Here is a 24,838-nt window from a genome sequence, read left to right on the forward strand (position 1 = left end):
TACATATATACCTACACACACATATATACATACATACATACATACATACATACACCTACAAATGCAATTTTATCACCTTGGAAAATTGTATTTGATTTTGCTAGCTGGGAACAACTGATTGTTCATTTTATTGAACCTAATCTGATGATAGTTCTATACGAATTTGTAATCAACCCAGCTAATCAACAAATAGACCAATTTAACTAGGTTATGACTTCTTTCTTTCTAAAAATATCTACTATGATATGTTTTTCTAAAATTTCTTGCTCATTTTTCTTGGTCTACATTATTTTTGTGCAGGATCTTGAGCTAAGCTAGTTAGCACAAGTTGAATGAGTTCTATTGTTTTATTATTTGGATTCTAGAATATGGGTTTTGTTTTATCATTGGCTTTGTTCAAGTCTCGATTTTAATGAAGTAACAAAGTGGTTATTAGGGTGGAAAGGACTATATAATGAAGACGAAAATTGAAAACTTGAATGTCAAAATGCTGAAATGAAAGCTATCAAGAATCAAACACCTATGGAAAAGTTACAACACAATGTGAAGTTGATTTTAGATATAAACAAAAGAAGAAGAATACATGAAATAAATCATTTCCCATTTGTTTTGATTGTAGAGAGCTACTTGCAAAAGAGGGTGGACAACTCTAACCATTGGTGGATATTTCATTGTTGTGCCCTTGTGATCATTACATTTTTTTGTTGTGCCCTTATGATCTCTACATTTCATTTTCGTGCCCTTGGTGGATATCAGTAAAGATCTAGGATTTTGTTGTTGTGCCCTTGTGATCTCTGCATTTCATTGTCATTTGTGATCTCTATGCCCTTGCTCTACAATTTTGTTATCGTGTTGTGCCCTTGTAATCTATGTGCCCTTTGTAGCACTACAACCTTTGGGGTCAAATTGCAACAGTAATTTGTGATGATAGTGTAATTTGTGGTGTTTGAGCCTAAATGTAGTACTGATAACTCTACAATTTTCTTCAAGGGGAGAAGATGTACCTATATAAATTTTCTTTTCTTTTCCTTCTAAACATGTATCTCTTTATATTTACCCCAGTATGTGGTTAGAGAAGCTTCTCTTTATGTATATGTATGTGTATATATACATACATACACACACATATGTGTGTCTATATATGTATGTATTTATACAAAGATCTCTCTATTTATATACATACATACATATACAGAGATCACAAGGACACAACAATGAGATGTAGATATATATATATACACACACATCTGCATATGCAATTTATCACCTTGGAAAACTGTATTGGATCTTTACTCAATCACCAAGAGATAATATAAGTTGTAAGTACAAATTTTTGCATACTTAGTTTGGTATGAATAATTTCAATTGAATTTTTCTAAGGAGAGTGAGTCTACTCATGATGATAATGGCTCCATGTATTGGGTCTTTAGAGGAGAGAGACTTACAAAATATTAGATTTTGTTTATGGATATGGGATGATTCATTTGTGATGCCAATTTATCCTCCTTCATATTGAATTTCTATATCATGAATTTTCTAGATACAAATCACTAGACTTGGTCTTCTAAAATGGTGGGACAAAGATATAAACCTCAAAAAAGGGTTGTATGCTATGGTAGGGTAGGAGGAAGATGGTTGTGTGAATGGTTGATCAAGCAAATTGTAGAAAATTAGGGTGTTAGTTGCAAGTAGTTTCATTAATTTGATACAATTTTATCACCTTGGAAAACTATATTTGATCTTTACTCAATCACCAAAAGATAATATAAGTTTTAAGTACAAATTTCTGCATACTTAGTTTGGTATGAATAATTTCAATTGAATTTATCTAAGGAGAGTGAGTCTACTCATGATGATAATGGCTCCATGTATTGGGTCTTTAGAGGAGAGAGACTTACAAAATATTAGATGTTGTTTATAGATATGGGATGATTCATTTGTGATGCCAATTTATCCTCCTCCATATTGAATTTCTATATCATCAATTTTCTAGATACAAATCACTGGACTTGGTCTTCTAAAATGGTGGGACGAAGATATAAACCTCAAAAAAGGGTTGTGTGCTATGGTAGGGTAGGAGGAAGATGGTTGTGCGAATGGCTGATCAAGCAAGTTGTAGAAAATTAGGGTGTTATTTGCAAGTAGTTTCATTAATTTGACAAGGGAATCAACTTTGAAAGTAGGATGATCAAAATTAACATGTATGTCCTTATGATAGATATCTCTATCTCATAATATAAAATTACCTCAAATGACAAGATAAAAATTATTAAATATATAGGAAATCAAAAGAACATTCATCTATAATATTTTTGAAGGACAAAAATATAATTTGGTTGAAAAAACCATGAGCTATGTGGCTCCACATTGGGGCTATTCCACCGTCCAGTAGTGGAAACTCTTCATGTTAAATATGAAGATCTTGAAATTAAAAAAGATAACTATTAGAGATCTATATTTGTGTTTTAGTGATAACAAATATATAGTCTAATTTTAATAAAAATAACAATCTTAAATATATATGATTAAATAAAATAAATAATAGTACTAGTTGTATTTGTATAATTCTAGTATTACTGATTATGTTAAACAAAATGTTCAATAAAACAAGTATGAAGTAACATAAATGGATCATCTGCTTGATCCTATTATGACTTAATGTGAATGCATCCAATCATTACCTGGATGATATCATGCACAAGATCTTTACTCAATCACCAAAAGATAATATAATCTGTAAGTACAAATTTCTACATACTTAGTTTGGTATGAATAAATTCGATTGAATGCAAGGGTAATTGCTTGTGTGAAATCAAGACATGAATGATTAATTTAATTTTGCACGAGTACTATGCAAGTCTGTATGTATGCATGTAAATCACTTCACTGTGTGAACTGATTTACATACACACATGCACATATACATACAATCATCATAATTAGTTATCCTCGAATATGACCAAAGTTATTAGATATGAACAAGAGATACATCTTTAGAAGGAAAAGAAAAGCACATTTACATAGGTATGTCTTCTCCCCTTGAAGAAAATCACATAGAAGGGGCATGAAGATCACAAGGGCACGAAAACAAAATCCTAGATCTCCACTAATCTCCACCAATGTTTAGAGCTCTCCACTCTCGTTCGGAGCTTTCTACCCTCTTTCATGCATAAATCTCAATAATCAATCAAAACAAATGGGGAATGATTAATGTCATGTTTTCTTTTCTTTTTTCTTTACAATCCATAATCTACAATCCACAAGATCTCTATGTATACATACATACTTGAAAACAACAATGCACTTTCTAAGAGCTTACAATTGTTCAAAAAAATTAATATTTTACAAGAAAATGCATCTGAAGAACTATTAGCTTAGAAGCAAGAGCATGGTGTTAAAACAATAAAAAAAGAGCTTGACATGAGAGGTCTGCAAGTGAGGGTGTTGACCACTCTTGAAAACTTGAATGTTGAAATGAAAGCTATCGCTGATCAAACACCTATGCCAGAGTTACAAAACACTATGAAGTTGATTCTAATAAGGTAGAGCTAGATATTCAAAAGTTTGATAATCAAAATTTAAGGCACGAGAGCCAAGGAGGAGTAGCTTTAAAAAGAGAACAAGAGAGAGCAGTTTTAGAAAGAGACTACATAGTAGAAACAACAACTAGACGACATAGAGGATATTATGGGAGCCACTAGATAGAATCCAAGAAAGTGTTGTGGTAGGTACTATGACATTGGAATCACTTGCAAGTTTCTTTGAGAATTTACAGTCCAAATATCAAATGCTTATAATAGAGTTTCAAGTATTGGCACAGTCTCCTTGCAATGATCCCAAGTATCAAATGCTTATAAGAGTGTTTCAAGGTTGGTAACCACTTCAACATACTTTGCATAGCCTAGAGGTAATGTCATTGTGGCAGAGGCTTCTATAAAGGAGTGAGCCTCGTGATTATGAAATTTACCCAAAAGTAGAACTTGCTTCTTCAACTCCTTACACTCAACTCTTCATTGAAGTTATTCTTCAATTCCTTGCATATGCAATTTTATCACCTTGGAAAACTGCATTTGATCTTGCTAGCTGAGAACAATTGATTGCTCATTTTATTGTACCTAATCTGATGACAGTTCTACAGGAATTTGTAATCAACCCAAATAATCAGGTACTAGACCCATTTGATTGGTTATGGCTAGTTTCTTTCTAAAAATATCTGCTATGATATGTTTTTCTAAAATTTCTTGCCCATTTTTCTTGGTCTATATTATTTTTGTGCAGGATCTTGAGGTAAGTCACTTATCATGGGCTAAGTGAGTTTGAATTTATTATTATTTGGATTATGGAATATGTATGCAGCTAGATCAATTTTTCTATTGTGTAGCTAAGATGTAACAAGCACCTTAAAAAGGATCTCTAAATATACATGTTCAAAAGGAGATATAAAGAGATAACTATTTAGAAGGAAAAGAAACCAACATTTACACACCCTTGAAAAAAATTATAGAGCTAGGGCATGGCAACAAAATCATAGAGCAAGGGCATGACACTAAAATCACAATGCAAGGGCACGACAAGGAAACAAAGAGATGACAAGGGCACAACAACCAAATCGCAGAGAAAAATTGTAGAACAAGGGCATGAAAATGAAACACAAAGATCACAAGGCACGACAACCAAATCGTAGAGCAAAGGCATGACAACAAAATGTAGAGATCACATCAACAAAATTGCAGAGCAAGGGCACGACAACAAAATGCAGAGATATATCACAAGAACAAAAGGCACCAAGCTATATGCATAAACATAAGGCTCATTCCCTTGTAGAAGCCATAACCCAGTTAAATATACATATATATATCAACCCAACTAATCAGCAACTAGACCCATTTAACTAGTTATGCTTGTTTCTTTCTAAAAATATCTGCTATGATATGTTTTTGTAAAATTTCTTGCGAACTCTGCCCATTTTTCCTGGTCTACATTATTTTAATGGAGGATCTTGAGGCAAGTCACTTAGCACAGGTTGAGTGAGTTTTATTTTTTATCATTTGGATTCTAGAATATGTATGCAACTAAATCAATTTTTTTGTTGTGTAGCTAAGATGTAATAAGCACCTTAAAAAATATCTCTAAATGTGTGTGTGTGTGTGTGTGTGTGTGTGTGTGTGTTCAAAAGGAGATATAAAGAGATACCTATATAGAAGGAAAAGAAACTGACATTTACATACCCTTGAAGAAAATTACAGAGCTAGGGGATGGCAACAAAATTGTAGAGTAAGGGCACAACATGATAACAAAATCATAGAGCAAGGGCACGAAATGGCAACAAAATCCTAGAGCAAGGGCACGACAAAAAAATCCCAAAGCAAGGGCATGACACTAAAACATAGAGATGAAAAGGGCATGACAACAAAATCATAGAGCAGGGGCATGATAATAAAAAGTAGAGATCATAAGGGCATGACAATCGAATCATAGAGCAAAGGCACAACAATGAAATTCAGAGATCACAACAACAAAATCACAGAGCAAGGGCACGACAATGAAATGTAGAGATGTATCATAGGAATGAAATGCACCAAGCACAAGGGCATGATGAAGTTCAGAGCTCTCCACCTTCTTTTGGGTGTAGCTCTCCACAATCAAAACAAATGGGGAATGATTTATGTCATGGTTTCTTCCTTTTTATTTATACTTATGTGAGCGTGACAATTACAACACTTACATTAGTATTGCAATGATGTCAGGGAAAATTGTTTTAAAAAAATGAAAATCACCACAACTTAGACCATCGTCACAAATTGTTATCACAATTTGACCCCAAATGTTGTAGTGTATTGAATACATAGCTCACTTTGTTGAACCAAGAAAGCAATAGATCTAACATAGCCCCCCCTATAATGCTAAGAGGTAAGACTTGAACACTAAAACTAAATGCAATATCTCCTACAGAAAGAGTACCAGGAACATCGAGAGTGCAAAAGAAGTACAAACACCTGTAATGACATTTGTCATCCACACATCATGAGGCTAATTTTATAGAAGAAACACTCACTTGACAAAAGAAAATGGAAAATATGGTCAACATGAAACTCCCCAAGGCACTTTATAATGTAGTGCGAGTACAACAAAACACAAAGATGTGCAAGATTCCAAAATATAATAGAGTGACATTTTATCTCAGTGCATTTGCAAAAATGCTACAAAACAATGTCAATTAAGATCAAAAGAGACATAAGGCTATACAAGAGATAGTAAAAATATGAAAAAGCATTTGAAGCAACAAAATCAATCTCCAAACCTAAAACAACCAAGATATCCACCAGAATGCAAGAAAAAAAGAGGACGTACTGATGCAGGAGTATCTTGGGTTGCCTTGTTATCCTGCCCATTTTTGTTCATCCTACAGTTGGTGCCAAGTTACTGTACCACTCTTTATATGTCGAGTTATTCCTTCATGTGTCGAGTTACCCTGTGTGTGCCCAGTTATTCTTTCATGTGTCAAGTTACCCAGTGCATGCCGAGTTATTCCTTCATGTGTCGAGTTACCCAGTGCATGTCGAGTGTTTCTTCATGTGCCAAGTTACCCAGTTGATGTCGAGTGCCAGTTTCCAGTGGATGTCGAGTGATGCCAAGTGCCAGTTTCCAGTTGATGTTGAGTTCTAGGTTCCTAGTGGGTGCCAAGTTATCCAGTGGATGCCAAGTTGTTCATTTTTGGTTCTTAGTGGGAGCTGACTTATGTATTTAATTTCGTTCGTGAATTTAATGATAGGATCTTGTGTTGGCCTTTCTCTTATGTAATGTTTTAGAATGATCTATAAGCCATTTTGGCAAGTACAAATAGAGTGTTTAGGATTAGAGTTAAGTAAGTTTTTGGTGGGAGAAGTTTTGAAGAGAAGAGTTTTGAAGGCCTTACAGTTGGGCATGTATGGTGAATATTTGATGAGTTAATAAAAGATATCTTGTTCTCTCTCTTTGGTGATGTTTTTGTGTTGTGTTTTTCGTTGTGTTAACTCTTGCAAGGTGGTTTGGATAGCTAGGTGTGCCTTTGGCCCTAGCAATTCTACCTCACCTACGTCATGTGCTTGGAGCAAAATCTAAAAAACTAGAATGTCTCAAAATATGTCTCTTAGAGTGCAAAATAAAATGTCTTTCTTTGAATGCATAAAAAAACCAAATAGCATCAAAAGTCCAAATAAACTATACCATTGGAACAAGCTTGGAATTGGCTTTTCGACGATATCTCGTTTACAAAAAATGAAGTTTGAATGAGCAAGTTATGGCGAAAAAACCACATGTAGGTCAAAACAAAGCTGAAAGGGAAAAAATTATTGCCTCAAGATCCATGCCAAAATGTTTCAAAAAATGTGCCCACTAGTACCAAAAATTTCATTGGGATGTGTGCCAATTTTGTATAAAACTATCTCAATTTGTGTGCCAAAAAATATCAATTTTCATGCCAGAAATCTTGAATTTTGTGTCAAAAATATCAACTTCCAAGAAAAAATCTTGATTTATGTGCTGAAAAAACTTGATTTCCATACCAAAAATCTCAAAATCATCATCTTGAGAAATGTGACCAATTTGAAAGTAATATTGTTTTGCCTCAGATTTCAGTTGTGTCCAAATTGGATAAAATTTATATAAAAATTGAGATTTTTGGGCACTCTAAGCTCAACGATGATGTTTGTTTGGGCTCAACGTGTATTGAAAATCAATGACCCTCCAGATCCAATACGAAAATCCTTTGAAAAATGAAACCCTTTGAAAAATGGCACATATTTGAAAGCCAAGCCAAAACCTCTCATTAACATAATAGGGGCATGAAGATTTGAGCTCTGACACTATGTTGAAGTTGATGAAAAAACAACCCCTTAGCTCTCAAGAGTCACTTGCATGCAGACACCTATCACAGAAAAAGAGAAGCAAAAAGTTATGGAGACTAGAACTATTAAATCTATAGATGAGACATTCTTCATGAGCAAAAAGAGAAATTGTTATAATCAAAAGTGGATTAATAAGTTACAAAGAGATTAATCCTTATAAAAGGAGATCAAAACCCTGACACATAACTAACCTAGGTTACATAATAATAATTAATAAAAGAATTAATTATTATATGCCCAAAGTTTAGCTTAAGAAAACTATAGATAATAAGTGACTTAATAATTAAATCAATATGATTTAATTAATAAGAAAAAACTTTATTACTCTAAAAATTATGTCCAAGGGGATTTTGGGCTTATTTATTTGGCAGATAATGAACTCTGTCAGATTATTGGAAAGGGAAAAGTTAAGATTAAGTTTCAGAATGGGAATCATTGGCTACTACATGAGGTAAGACATGTTTCAAGGCTGAATAAGAATTTAAGTTTAGCAAGGCAACTTGGTGATGAGGCTTGCGTAGTTACTTTTAATGATAAAAATTAGAAGATTTCAAAAGGTTCTCTTGCAGTAACAAAATGTGTGAAAGCGGGCACCTTATATATTTGTACAGGCCATCCTATTTCTTCTACTTTAATTATTTTAGAGAAAAATGACTGTTCAGGAACAATTGCTTCAATTGAGTAGGGAGAATAAATAGTTGTTGTAGATTCTGATACAACACTATGACACAAAATACTTAGGCACATGAGTGAGAAAGGTATGAAATTATTTCATTCAAAGAGTTTTACCAGGTCTGAAATATGTCAATATGGATTTTTGTGAAAGTTGTGTGCATGGGAAAAAAAGAGTGAGCTTTGTGAAGAGTGGGATCGAAAAGAAAATGAGAAATAAGAGTTTGTGCATACAGAGGTATGGGAACCAACTCAGGTATCTTCCCTTGGTGGCTCTCATTATTATGTTACATTTATTGATGATGCAACAAGAAAGATACAAATTTATTTCTTAGACATAAATATGATATATTTCAAACTTTTAAGAAATAGAAATGTTTGGTTGAAAATGAGAATGGTAAGAGATTAAAATGTCTCAGATCTGATAATGGTGGTGAGTATTGTAGTTATGAATTTGAAGATTATTGCTCCGCTAATGGTATTCGCAGACAAAAAATTGTTTGAAGGACTCCATAGGAATATGGAGTTGTTGAACGCATGAACAAGACAATAATGGAGTGTGCAAGGAGCATGAGGTTGCATGTTCAGCTACCTTTTAAAATGTGGGTGGAGGCTGTCAATACTATTGTATATTTGATTAATATAACTCTCTCTACTCCTTTGGGCTATGCTACTCTAGAGGAAACATGGATTGGTAAGAAGGTGAGTTACTCTTTTCTCAAAACCTTCAGTTGTGAAGCATTTGCATGTATAGATGTTGAAAAAAGAACCAAGATGGAAGCTAAGTCAAAGAAATCTGTATTTATTGGATATGACATTGATGAATTTGATTATAGACTTTTGGATTTTGAAAATCATAAAATTGTAAGAAGCAGGGATGTGATATTCAATGAGAAAGTGTTCTACAAATATTTGTTGCAACATGAGAATAAAGAAATGATTATGTAGCACTGGATGATACTCAAAATGAAGATGTTCCAACAGTCCCTCGTGCTCTACAACAACCACAACAACAAATACCACACACCCCAGTGAATGTTAGACAGTCAACAAGGATAAGTAGACCTCCAAAAATATTTTCTCCCTCTTTGTACTCTATTTTACTAAGTGATGTTCGTGAACCTGAATGCTATGATGAAGCTGTGCAGGTGGATACTAAGAATTAGTGAGAGTCTGCGATGACAGAAGAAATGGACTCATTGTTGAAAAATTAGATTTGAAATTTATGCAAGTTGCCTACAGGTAAAAGGGATTTACATAATAAATGGGTTTACAGGCTGAAAAAAGAGGAGGCAGGTAAGAAAATATTTAAAGCTAGGTTCGTTGTAAAAGGATTTGCACAAAAAAATGGCATTAATTTTGATGAGGTATTTTCTCATGTTGTTAAAATGAATTATATTCTTATTGTTTTAAGTATTGTGGCTACTGAATATTTGTATTTAGAGCAGCTTGATGTTAAAATAGTTTGTCTTCATGGTGATTTAGATGAAGAGATATATATGGCACAACTTCAGAAATTTGAGGTCAAAGGTAAGGAGAACTTAGTGTGTAGATTGAAGAAAAGTTTACATGGCTTGAAGCAAACACCTCAGCAATGGTATCTTAAATTTAATAGTTTTATGTTTGACCATTGTGTTTATTTTAAGAGGTTGGATGATGACAACTACTTTAGTTTATGTTTATATGTTGATGATACGCTTGTAGCTAGGTCTAACAGGGATCATATTAATGGGCTAAAACGACAATCAACATATTCATTTGCTATGAAGGATTTGGGGGTAGCAAAACAAATCCTTGGTATGAAGATTTGCAAAGATATGGAAAATAGAAAATTGACTTTATCTTAGGTTGCTTATATTGTGAAGGTGTTGCAATGTTTTCTCTATGGAGAATGCTAAAGTTGTTAGCATAACTTTACTTGGTCATTTAAAATTGACTAAGGAGATGTGTCCCAAGACACAGGAAGAGGAGGAAAAAAAATGTCCAAGGTACTCAATGCTTCAATTGTAGGAAGTTTGATGTATGTCACGGTATGTACTAGACCAGGTATATGAGTCATTCTAGAATTGCACATTGGAATGCAGTCAAATGGATTCTCAAATAATAGGAACATCCAGTAAGTGTTTACATTTTGGGGTCTCTATTATTGATTTATAGGGCTATGTTGATTTAGATTTGGCAGAGGATATTGATACCAAACGAATGACTATATGTTATGTATTTACTATTGGTGGGGTAGTAGTGAGATGGGTTTCTCGGTTACAAAAGGTGTTTGTTATATCCACTACAGAGGCAAAGTATGTTGTCACTATAGAGGCAACCAAGGAGATGATGTGGCTTCAATTCTTTAGAAGAATTGGGACACCCACAAAGGGATAATTATTTGTTCACAAATAGTCATTGTGTCATTCATCTTGCAAAGAATTTTGTTGTACATTCAAAGACAAAATACATACAGTTGTGGTACCATTTCATTCAAATAATTTTGGATGATGGACAGTTAAAGCTAGAGAAGATATATACATATGATAATTCAAGGGAGAAGTTGAACTCTTCTTCAGCTTTGGTTCGTCTTCTAGACTAAACATAATAAAAGAAGAACAAAGTCCATGGTGGTTTGACATTGGAGGGGGAGCTATAGGTTTAGCGGTGCTATGATTAGTCTCCAAGTGGGAGATTGCTATGATGTGGAGCCTAATTAGACTTAGAGGTTTATTCGGCATAGTTTCCCCCCTGATTATTTTTACGGGGGTTTGGGGGTAGCACCCCCTTGTGGGGTCCTAGAACAACACACCTAGTACACTCCTTGTTGCAGTACAGGGTGGAGTCAATGGGCAACACCTCTGTAGGGGTTTTTGGGGGCAGTGCCTCTACAGCCAAAAATGACTCCACTATTGTAAAAGGTGTCAACTGTTGTTTTTCTATTGAACAACTTATTCTAGCCTTAATTTTGTAAGCAACAAAAGCTTGTATAAAATGGATTAGGATTAGGGATTTCATAATGTATGATGATATTGTAACTTCTTGCGACAATATTGAGTTGTAAGGGATTGCAAATTGTAATCACTAGATAATAATAATATTGGACTTGTTATTGGTGGACGTAGTCTAGGGACTGGGTGAACCACATGAAATCCTTGTGTTTGTGTTATCTTTTGTGTGATTTATTAGTTTTCGATATTGGTTATATTTGCATGTAATTTTTATTTCTATCAATGGTTAATCCTAATAGTTTTGACATGTTTTGGTATGTTTCATATGAAGCATGTTATTTCTTTGGTTGAGATGGTTTAAATCATGTTGTCATGTTTATGTTTGAGAGACCATGGTTGGAACTTCAATATTGATCTTGGTTTAGTTTCTTGGTATTGAATACATTGATCATTTGCTGGGAACTTCATGATATTGCTATGTTGCATTTGAAGTTGACATGGACTGATTGGTTACAAGTGTTCATGGATACTGAGAGACAGTGGTAATACTAATTTCTCTTGTGATTAGAGATATATTTGTTGGGATAGTTGACGGTTTCAATAGGAATTCTAAGGGGCATTTACCTAATATGGACTTGAGAGAAGATTGTTCTTAGATGTGTCTTGGTTGAAAACTTGGATATCTTGATGAACATTCTCATTCCCCACTCTTGGTCTACTTGGTAGTTTACTACTTGCTAGGTATAGCCGATTGTCTCTTAGGTGCATTATATTTATGCTTATCTTTCATGGATATGGATCTTAAGCTATGGTAAATGAGTTAGTTATGAAGGGTTCATTTTAGAGATGGTCTAGCATTGGTTATTCCATGTGTATACTTTTTTATAATGGTTGACTTTGGGAGATGATTTATATTGGGCATATTCCTTGGTTTAGGAATAGTTTATGAGTTTGATTTTTTTTATGAGAGGCTTACATCCATGATCAATTATATGGTATGGTTTGGGTGTTGTTGTAGCTTCTTGGTTGGGATTTTATGGAGATCTTACTTGGCACAATTTACATCTAGAGGTGTGTGTAGAATGATATGATATAGGTTATGATTTGCATGATTTCTCTTTGGTCTTGGTTATCTTCTTGGATGTTTGGGTTCACTTATATTGGATTTGAAATTGGTTGGAAATTGTGATCATTGGTTTGTATTTGTGTATGTTATCTGAGAGATGACATGATTATTCTTTTATCTCTTTTCTTTGTTGGTTGTGGAGAACTTGAGAGAGCATTGGAGACTTGCTATGAGAGTTACTCTTGCAAGTTATTGGTTAATGTGTTGTAGATGTCCTTGATACTACATGGATTCACTTCTATGAGATATTGTGAGTCAATTGGTTATAGAGTTGACGTTATCTTTTGCAGTGGGAGCTTCTTGGTGTATATGTGGCAAGTATTGCTCTTAAGGCTTGTGATTGCAAGTTATAAATTGGATATGTTGACATTGTGAGATTCATTTGGTATACCTTTGGAGGTATGGATAGTTGGATGAGTTTGGTACTTGTTGTAGGTGTTATTTTAGCTATGAATTTTGTCAACTATAGGTACATGTAATTACCTTTGGATCTGGTGTTTGTGCTTGACATTTCAGTTGATACAATATTTTATGATTCTTATGTGATAAGTTGGGTGGCTTCTATGTATGTTCAGTAGTAGTGGCATAATATGTGGTGGGATCATTCATGTTTGAGATGCTGGATACTTTGATTTTATTGTGGGTACCAGGATGGAGCACATAGTGTACTTTGATCCATGATGGTAGATGTACTATGAGGGATTATTTCCTTGTTCAATTATATGGCCAAGAATTGACCCTATGTGATTTATACAAGTGGGATATTGTTGAGATTGTGTGTGTTGGACACATTCCATAATAATGTTATATTGTATTATTTTATTTTATTATGTAATATTGCACCTAGGAGCACCTAGATGGGCATGCAACATGTGGACATTCCCATGAGATATACTTGATGTATTGTATTGTAACATTGTAATAATATTTGATATAATTATTTAATATTGGAGAAAATAATTAAATGTTCAATATTAAATGTGGGGTCAATGGGTTAGGTAACACATGGTTTATGTAATACCACCTGGTAGTTTTATGGGACTTGTTACTATATAGGCAACCACAAGGGTAGTTGTGGAGACAAGACAAAAAAAATGGCAAAAGACAAAAAGGAAAGTTGAGTAAGAGAAGGGTCGATAGGTTAGTCAAACAAGCATTTGTGAAGGTTGGAAGCAAGACATGGGACGTGTAGATTCATGCTTATTCACATTGATTGTTTGGTTGTGGCTATGGCTTTGAAGGATTCTATGGTTTTATTGCAATAGTTTTTTGCTAAATAATACATGGGTATAGATGTTTTTGGAGGCTGGGTTTTTTCCCCTCAATGAGGGTTTCCTAGTTTATAACGTGTGGCACATTTTTTGTGGGTATGTTGTCTATTCTCTTGCATGTGGATTTTAATTATATATTTATTTCACATCTAATATGGATTATGTGGAAACGGTAATAATTTGTGTTTTAAATTACCTTACAATAGTGCCACTAGGAGTAGAAGCAAAAGCATTAACTAGGAAAAAACAGACATAGAACCCTCTCCAATACAACCTATGGATGCCACAAAACAAGAACCAATACTAGCAAGATCATCCCTTCAATTCTTCAAATATTTCTAGTGGCACATAAAATACACGAGCAACCTTGGGAAGTGTTAATTTACATGGCTTGGTATCATGGCCACATATCCTAACAAAATAATATTTACATCTATTGATGCCACCATCATTTTTTTTAGAAAATGTGCATTTCACTTGCAATATTGTTCTACTGGGAAATTCTTTAGTATATTGCCAAGTCACATTCCTTTAACTTGATTGCTTAGTCCTAGTCTTAGGTGGAGAATTTGGAGTAGACATTGGGAAAATATATTATTTTCAAAACATCAAGGTTGTTGCAATAAGAAAATTTTACAAAAAAGTGACCAATTGTGCATTGTGTTTTATAAACTAATAAAACAAACTAGGGATTGTTCGAAAAACTATAGGGTTACTAAAACTTTTCAATTCTTGAACCTTAATCATTTTCTTCAAATTCAAAGTTCACATAACGAAAAATCAACACACCTATATTATTAGTTTTTTAAAAAGAACCATAAATATTTATTTACAATTTCTTCATAAAAAAAGTAGGGATTGTTCGAAAAACTATAGGGTTACTAAAACTTTTCAATTCTTGAACCTTAATCATTTTCTTCAAATTCAAAGTTCACATAACAAAAAATCAACACACACCTATATTATTAGTTTTTTAAAAAGAACCATAAATATTTATTTACAATTTCTTCATAAAAAAAGTAGAGTTATCTATTATTCCTTTCTTGAATTACGAAATTTGAATTAGAAAAGAAAACATTGAACTTCAAGAATTGGAAAGTTTAAAAAGAAATTAAAAAGATTGTTTATTAGAAGTCTACAAAAATGAAAACAAAAAAAAAACATAGAATTTAACAATAACCTCTTTGAAATGAGATGAGATCCCTTTGCAAATGCTAGTATGGTCTCTTTGATGCTCTAAATGTAAGTATTATGCTATCCCAATTTAATTTGTTGGAGAATTTTAGCTCTTCCTCCCTGCTTATTGCACTTCACACTTCACCTCTCTTCTTCTCAATACAATGGAACGAAATGCTTTTTAGGGTTACAATAAAAATAGAACCAAAAAATAAATTAAAACATGCATTTTTAATATATTTTTGGCACATAAGCTTATGACTAACAGTCGAGTTCTATTTTTGGGACTTAACCAGTCTTGACTTGTGACTTGACAAGTCACATCCTAGACTCAATCGAGCCTAAGTCCCTAGGAATTCCCAAGGTTACCAAGCTCATGACTAGCCAAATCTATGTGTCATGATGAGTCTAAGAGCTCTCCTTTAATTAATATTTTCAAGTCATTTCTAGGTGTATCCAAGTGGACCAATAGTTTTATTTAACAAAATCATTCCTCCCCTTTCTTCAAATAATTAGTACATCACATATCTTGTATCAAATTCTCAAGTGCATCTTGATTTATAATTATAAAGGGGTTCGTTGAATATGCTCACTATTAAATTCTAGGATCGATGCAAATGTAATAACAATTGTCATTGTATTGATTGTGTTCCAAATGCAAGTGAAGGCTTATAAAGATGAGAGGAGGAGACATGTCTCTACAGTTAAACATCACTAGTTAACATATTAATATAATAGTATAAATATGTTAACTATATATATATTTATTTATTTATTTATTTATCTTAAAGATGATTTACCATCAACAAGGTATCTCATGTTAAAATCAATCCAACAGAAGCTACAACCTTAACACTCCCTCTTAGCTGGGGAGGATTTATAGAACACATCATGCTCTCAAGAATATGAAGAGATATCATCTCAGTATGATATTCAATGCACTGTGAGGTTAAATTTCTCACCTTTCTTAACACACAATTGAAACACTTTCCATAATTTTAAAACACCACCTTAAGTGTGGTCTATAGTAGTAACTTGTCATGGTGTCCAACAAGATGCAACTCAAAGAACCATAACAAGTTGGTTATCATGGTGTCCGACAAAATCCGGCCCAAAGAACCATGATAATAGGTCTACCATTTATAAGATCACCACCTCACAATGGTCACCTTCTGTTTGTTTGTTATCATGATTTCTAGCTCTCTGAGACAACAATTTAATGTAAGTCTATCATGATAACATGTCTACTATTTATAAGATCATCATCTTATAATGGTTACCTCCTATTTATATGTCAATGAAAGATCATCACCTTCCATTATATATCATAAAAATATCATGTAGTAACTTACATAATATCCACCATGAACCATCATAGCTGCTACTAGAGGGTGGAATAAGGATTCTCACTTTAGACTTCTCTCTCATAGAGGAGAGAACATTACAAGGAATTTCACTTAGAACTTCTCCTCATAGAGAAGATATCATCCACAAAGGATTGCATCTCAAAATTTCTCCTTCTAAAAAATGATCCTGGGAAGTCAGGTCTTACTTTATCAGAAACTCTCTTCACCCAAGGATGCCTATCGAACTCAATCTTTTGATTTTCTAATGATAAGTCATTACTTCCTCATGATGCACTCAAAAGTAGGCCAATCAAAATCAAGCAGTCACACACGTATTTCTAGACTCTCTTTGAGTATTAATCTTCTAAGCTCTTGCGTTGCCTTCGAAGAAGTGTCATACTCCCTCTTAATGTAGAAGGATACTCATAATCTCAATTGTTTAAGATATTCACTTCAAGATCCTCACTTTATTTGGATCATCAAATGACCAATGAATTCTTGTATACACAATATTTGGTAGCATGTGTAAAGTACCAACCTTCTTTTCCTACAAGAATTTGCTCGACCATAAAGGAAAAGATCAAGGCAAATGAATTTTTACAATACATATAGAAATAAAATTTACGAGAGAATTCAATGAGTAGATAAATGTAATACTCAAAGACAACACATACTTATCTCCACATGAATGGAACATCTTTCCTTAAAAGATGGTTCAAGTGAGAATAGAACATTGTTTATCATTTCCCCCCCACAATGTGAAGTTCCCACTTTTATATTGTCGAAAATTTTTGTATCAATTATGAAAACTTAATTCTAAGTTCCAATTTGCTCTTTCCATCCATTGAAGGTCCAAAAATTAATTTAGCTTAACAGTACAAGTGAACATGTCCTTCCATTTTCTCAAATTCGTCCATAATACACCAATATCTTGAGTGATTATGGTTGTACCACATGAATGAATATTTTGCAATCTGTGTATTCCAAATTTATGATTGAAATCACCGAAGGTTGACTGGATCATATCCTCTATCTGCTCTCTCTCTTTCAAGGTTGTTTCTAATGAAATGTCAGGCTCCCTATGAATCTCGATCTTCTACTTCCTGCAATAACATTCTCAGAGAGATCAAGGCATGTAGCTCTTATAGTATGTATAGAAATACTAATAAGAATATTAACATTAGTTAAGATATTAGTAATTTAACTCTTGCTTATTACTAACAATAACATAAATAACTCTTTATTTTATATTTCCAATAACATAATACTCAATATTTACCTTTCATGCTCTCATAATGAACCTCTTTATATTTAACAAACATTATGTCAAATTATTAAATATTATTTTGAAAGAATGTATATAATTCAAATACAATTATATATATATGAAATAACAAATGTAAATGACAAACCTTATGCGTTGTCCTTTAACATACCTTCCTAAACTCATGAGGTGTCCCCAATAATAAAATATAAGTTATTATATTATTTTTCTCCAAGTATTAATTTTGAGCATAACATCAAACTAATTAAATATCACCATGGTATCCCTATCAATAATGTTATCACTTAATGTAACGAAATCAATATATATTAGTTGTCCTCCCATTATATTTGGTGGTCCTTCACTCATGTATAGAATTTCCCCTTTAGATTTTAGAAGCCCAAGTATCATGTTAATATCATACAGTCCTCCCCTTTGTTATCACTCGGTAGATCCCCCTTCTTTGGAATCTTTCTATTATTACTCAAGGGTGATTATTCTCCCCATGGCGTGATATGCATTTTTTTTTCTAGTTTTTTTTAACACAAACACTACCAATAATCAACAATTTGACCTTTCACAAGCCATAGATCTCAGACTAGATGAAGAAATTCATCCATGTAGAGTGACATTCTTTTGCCAACTCAATTGCGAAACATTAGGCAAAATGATCTAACATCATTAAGCCCAGTCCACCATTGGCCGCCACATCCAATCAGATCAAATCCTGTGTTGCAACCTCCAAATACACTCATGGATTCCTCTCTGGATAGCGACGCATTGAAGATAGTCGATCACTACCTACTAATGAGTGTCCAACACCTATGATAGTGATCGTGGAGAGGAATTTGGTATTACACCATTGCCAAAAGATTTTTGTGATCTTTAATCGCAAGAGCACTTGGAACTTCAATGATTTGCATCGAAGTTTGCTAGGGCAGTCATCATAATGGCCTTTAATAGAAATCATTTACTCTTTGGTGGTTGTCCATCCCTTACAACAAAGTTCTCAATGTTGCACTAGAAGCATGGATATTGATTAATAGACTGATAATAATCTCAACATCATAGTGCAACCTTGAGTAGATATGACAATAAATCATGGCCTTGGAAAATCAAAGTGATCTCGTTCAACAACGAGATCACACTCTCCTATCTGAGTGCAAAGACATTAATAATTACAGCACCTACCATAATTTGTTGCCACCTTAATAAGTTGACTTTCATCGTTAATCTTTGTAATAAGAAAGTTTCAATGTTCACTTAATCATTTGTCATTATCACTGCTCCTTTATAATTATTATCAGTGCCTATCATAATTTTGATGTGCTTGGATCTTTGCCAACCTCAATATGCATATGCAATTGTCATGGTGGTTGTAGATTTGGAAGTTACTCCTCCTTGATCCTATATCCACACAGGTTGTTAGACTCTAATTTCCTTCTATCCTTTAATTTATTTAGTATTTTACTATTTTTTTACACATTTGCAGTTGGCTCTAATAACATGTTAAATTCTAGGATTGTTGCAAATGTAATAACAACTACCATTGTATTGATTGTGTTCCAAATGCAAATGAAGGCTTATAAATATGAGATGAAGAGACATGTCTCTATAGTTAAACATCACTAGTTAACATATTAATATAATAGTATAAATAATCATATATGTAACTCATCTTAAGCATATATGTAATATTAATATGTTAATTATATATGTAATATAATAATATATAATTTATATTTAAGATATTTATTTTAAAGATGATTTACCATCAACAAGGTATCTCATGTTAAAATCAATCCGACAAAAGCTGCAACCTTAACACTCCATACATTATATATCTATGATCCTCTATATGAATGTATCTCCTTGGTTTTAAATAACCATATCGCTAATTAATAAGAGGTTTTTATTTGGTGGTTGTCTAGGTACAGCCATGTACTTTATATTTGCATTGATTACGGACTGAGTTAGAGTAATGTGTTTTATATATACATTCTTCTTCATGCAATCATCCTAATAGGTGTAGCAAGATGTGTCACATTAAACTAAAAAAACAAATACAATGTTTAAAGCCAAAGATTGTGATTTCGTGCAATATCGAAGGACCAACAAACAAAACTGTATCAAGGCAGGTTTGGAAAGTACATTTAAAAGAAAGTGGTAATAAATGATAAGTATATCATGCAATTTATCTAGATGAGAAAGCTATATTTAGATTTTAGAAAGACAAAACTATTACAGATATTTTTCAAACTGTAAATGAAGCTTTTCATTTTGAAAACAACAGAACTTGAAAATCATATTTTTTATTCAAAGATTAAATAATATATAACTTAGTTTTCTTTTTCTTTTTTAATCTGGCTAGCTAAAAGATTCTTGTCAAATTTGCCCAGGCTAAATCCACATGTTGACATAAGGGAATCGAACAGCCATTGTTATATTCTAATTTTATGCATGTTATATCTTGGATAAGATAGTCCAATACACATAATGAAAACCAATTCCCACGCATAAACTCAAATTTTGGATTTTATTTTGCAAACTAAAGCTGTCATCCTTCTGTAGTGCTCTGTGCATCCGATGACCAAAACCAATCATCGTTGGACTATAATGAAGAGAGTTTCACATTAAAATAAACTGGACCAAGTTTTAAATTGATGATCATTTGCCCGTTCCATTGAATTATTAATTGCAATCAAACTGTTTACAAAAAATGATTAGTTGGGATACAAAGAAAAAGCTCTGCATGATCAAATACCATAGAGATTCGAAGATGGCCACCAAATGAGATTCTGACTTACCAATCATTTTCAACAAAAAGGATGACAAAGGAGGAACCCAATAAATTACATCAAAGGGAAAAATATTACAGTGCGTATCTTTTACCAATGTCATTTCCAAATCAGTGTCGATATAGAAGAATAGCCATTAGACGTGTTACATCAATTTAGTTGTATGCAACATCTTGTTGCACAGCATCCTCATATTCAACCTGACAAAGCAACATTCCTCGTATCAAACATACAAGCTTTTTTCTTCAAAACTTGAGGTACAAAGCAACATTCTTTGTATCAAACACAATCTTTTTTCTTAACAACTTGAGATACAATAGACTTATATTTAAAAGAATTATTTTGGAAATTTCCAGACTATGCACAATAAACATAGACCACTGTGAAATTTAAACCTAACAAGAAATAATAGTATAGAGATAAATTAAATCATAGGTAAGCCTTCATTAAAATCATATAAACTGTTCTATAAGTAATTTGACAGTAAAGCAGGCACCTCGAAGGGCTCCCTCTAGAAATAACTAAAGAAATATATTGTTGCAAGAAGTCTCATGTAGGAGAATTTAAACTAAAAGCACAATGCATCAATTACAGAATCAACAAAGTAAATTTAGAAAGCTGAGATTAATGATCATTTATGGCTCTTTTAAAACAAGCCCATGCTACTAATCTTCCTATAACTATAATTAGGTGCCCTAAAATCCGTCAGCTTTTGTCAATTGGGTTTTGTGGTCATTTGAAGCAGTGACACTGTTTAAAATAAGGTGCACGAGTAATTTAATAAGGGTAAAGGTATATTAATATTATATATAAATAGTCACCACAAGATGTGAAAACTTTAAAAAAAATTAATTGCATTCCCTATCCCTTAAATGAAGTTACTGGAGATTATGTCTGGTTTAAATTGAAATTTTTAACAGAGAGAATTTAACCACGTAGAAGCTTTGAAGATGTGATGAATTTTGTATGTGTCTGCAACCTTCTACAACCAGCAAGCAAGGGATAAAAGGTTACTGGATTTTTGTGACAGCAGGAAAAGACAAGTAATATATAGACACTTTTCTCAATCAAGGCCGTCCTCTATCAATTTACCTTTCCCTGTAAAACTATAAACTACTTTAGAAATGGATTAACTTTCTACATTTCTTCAAGGTCATTTTTATCATTTGGCATCATCTGAAATTTTCACTGTTCCTTGACTACCAAGGCAGCTGCTTCTTAAATTACTTACAATATGCTTTTAAGCCAGCTCAATCGCTTCTATCGCAGTCAACTTTTTAATATTTTATGATTATCTTGATTGACATCTTTTCTTTTCTTATTTTGCAACCAACACCTTTCACGAACATGACATCCGAAGCACTTATGTTTGTGGTAGACACTATTCCTTATGGATCAGATTATCGGCAACTGTAGGACTGCCTACTGCCAGAAGATTTCTGTCACTCTACCACTACTGCCTTTGCTAAGTATACTAACAAAACTGATAGGTAGTTCCATTCAATGTTGGAAACAATATTTTGAAGACTAATCCTCCTCTGCTATAAAACCATGCTCCAAATCCCCGTACCCTTTCCTTCAGTTTTCTCAAGCACAAAATCTCTGAAGCATGAGAGTTTACAAAGCATACAGTTTCCAGAATACCAATCTAAAGCCCAAATGCTCAACCAGCATGCAAGGAATGAAAGTAAATTCACAGTTATAAGTATTTGAAGGGCACAAACTTCAATGTCAAAGATACTACAGACTTTTCTATATAAAATGTTCCAACTTCTTCCAAAATCGCACCACCAGCTTATAAGGTGCTTTCCTAAAATACTTATCTTTTTACCAGCGTCCCCTTACAGGATGAACTGTTCAAAACAGGAATATCCAAACAAATGTTTTGGTTCAAAAGACAAGAAAATGGTCTGTAGAAACGAGAAATGCCATTTATTTGATAAAAGACATAAAATCAATTACCAAACATTAGATACTAAGCACTGGTAACACAAATTCTCGTTGCTAGTGCCAAATCTTCACAAGATCTTCCAACCACAGAAATCTGTAAAAACAACGCTGTAGTGTAATCCAAAAAAAAATCAGTGGTTGTTTCATATAGCACGTGTTCATCTTGAAAACACCGTCAAATTTCTGGGCCCTTCCTGGAAACACCATTGGCATTTCTACGTATGTTTTAAAATTTTGGTTTACCATTAAGTTTTACTTTTAATATTCCATATTATTATTATTATTATTTATATCTCTCTGCTATTGTTTTCTAAGTTTATTATTTTTAAATTAAGAGGACTCCAAATCAATAAGTTAATTATGGTTTTCATTTTAAATATTTAAAAATTGAGTATATATTTAACTTTATGTTTTTAATTCATTTTTTAAAGTTTTACATCTTAAAAAATTAACTATTCAGCATTGCTTTTACTTCAGTATTTTTAATTTTTTTTTTTAAATATGAACAAATTTTAGTTTACCTATAACTTTGCCATCTACTACTACTTATCTCCCTTTTTTAATATACCAATACCAATCTCCCATACCGAGTATCAATACTAGTCTCCTGGCAACTAAGGTTAAAAAGCCCTAGCATTAGGGCCAAATGATGAAGCAAAATAGCACAAAAAGGATTTTCACTTCACAAGTCAAGTTCTCAACCCCAGGGGCACTTGGGTACATTGTAATGGTCATGGAGGCACTTGTATCTTAATTACACTTTTTACATCACACAGAAGATTGAAAAAAGATAAGAAAAAAGAAAACATTATAGCATGGATGCATCACAAGGGATTGAAAAAGAAAACAGCAGAAATAGATGAATCCTCCCATCTTTTTATTACAATATGTAGTTGGAAGTTGGAACCACCTCACATAGATAGGGAGGATAAATTATTGTTCCTGATTAGGAGCCATTGTAGCGTACCATTAGCATGACCAATGATTTTAGCTATTGCAGTTTCAGTAGAAAAGAAGTTAAGCTGTTACAAAAAATAAATTCATGAGTGGGAGGAGATTTCCTAAATCCTAAAATATAACCTTTGTGCAATGAAAAGCTCTCCAAGAAGGGAGATATGATCTATAATAGATTCGGAAATAGATAACCTCACTCGTAGAATGTAAATACTTCAGGAAAAACTTTAAAGAGAAAAGTCAGTATCAAGTAATACGGATTGAACCGACGCCTGGAGAAATGACAAGTCAATTTCAAATAGAAAGTTGACCTTAAAACACAGAATGTGAAACAAACAACCCACTTTTCCACTCCCGAGCCTGTTTGGGAGTCCTACAATTTGACAATAGGTATGCGCAAACAGCAGCAATTAAAAGGAAAGATGGAGAGTATCAGTTTGATTATCCATATTGATCTATGAAGAAGGAAAAATAGTGTATCATCTAAAATAGAAGTGATTGGCGGAGAATGTAAGAGTCATGTACATGTCTATTTGACCAATAAACTCTACAGTAGAATGGCAATTGCCACTACCAACTGCACTTTTAATTCCAATATATAAGCCTTGTGTCTCTGTTGCTTATTTACATTTTATCATTTCATTTCTTTTACGAACAATTCTTTAATTCCTCCACATTAACACTAACATCTGGATGTCCGAGAAGAACAATATTTTATTTGCTCATCTCTAATTTCCAAACAAATATAAGGAGAAATAACAGAACAGGAGTATGCATGTACCTTTGCTCATACAAATTTGCTAAAGCTATAGATTTATTGATGCAAGAGCATCATTGGGGAGCTGGCAATCTTGCATCAATCAAAATATTTCCTTCCTGTTCTTGTTCTTGTTTGCTAGTTTCCATGTTTTTCGTGGCGATCGTCCCAATTGATTCATTATTCCATGTGATTCTTATGATGTGTTCTAGACATCATGGTAAATCTATGTCTAGGTTTGCATTTCAATTGAGTCATTCGTGATGCAGTTATCTTAAGATTGGTCTGGTCCCATTTGTTCTTCCTGTTCTTACAGGCAGTTTGGATTTTTCGATCTTACGAAGCTGTTCCACGATCAGTGAAGCTTAATGGCACATATCTCAATGTTCTTGGATCATATGTGAACTTATGTCTTGAATCGCAGAGGCTTACAGGGTTTACGTAATGAGATCTATACGATTTGGGTCATGGCCTATATGTTGTAATATGTTTCCTGCTTTATTGGTGAATGCGATCGGTCTGGGTGACTTGTGGCTTGCAATCCTGTATATAAGTGTTGCAGAGGCTCTTGTTTAGGTAGTAGTCACAAGGGGAAGAGGTGATGAAGTGTGGTGATAGATTGGGGAAGGTAGTTAGTGTCTTACGTAATGAGGCATGTCTATTAAAAGTTTGTAAACTGTGGTTGCATGCAAATATGATGTATAT

The 24,838-nt window shown here is 33.3% G+C and overlaps 1 protein-coding gene across 2 annotated transcripts in view; it reads right to left on the reverse strand.

Moving 5' to 3' along the window:
- Positions 1-20,327: 20,327 nt before the first annotated feature.
- LOC149540032 (uncharacterized) overlaps positions 20,328-24,838 on the reverse strand; it is a 115,437-nt gene continuing 110,926 nt past the window's right edge. For both annotated transcript variants that reach the window (XM_089801219.1, XM_089801218.1), the window contains exon 10: positions 20,328-20,672. In XM_089801219.1, coding sequence (XP_089657345.1) covers positions 20,628-20,672 — 45 coding nt within the window. In that variant the 3' untranslated portion in view covers positions 20,328-20,627. The remainder of the gene's footprint in view (positions 20,673-24,838) is intronic.

The sequence above is a fragment of the Cupressus sempervirens genome, chromosome 9, assembly GCF_028749045.1.
Source record: "Cupressus sempervirens isolate cs-2001-9-10 chromosome 9, ASM2874904v1, whole genome shotgun sequence".
Lineage (NCBI taxonomy): Eukaryota > Viridiplantae > Streptophyta > Pinopsida > Cupressales > Cupressaceae > Cupressus > Cupressus sempervirens.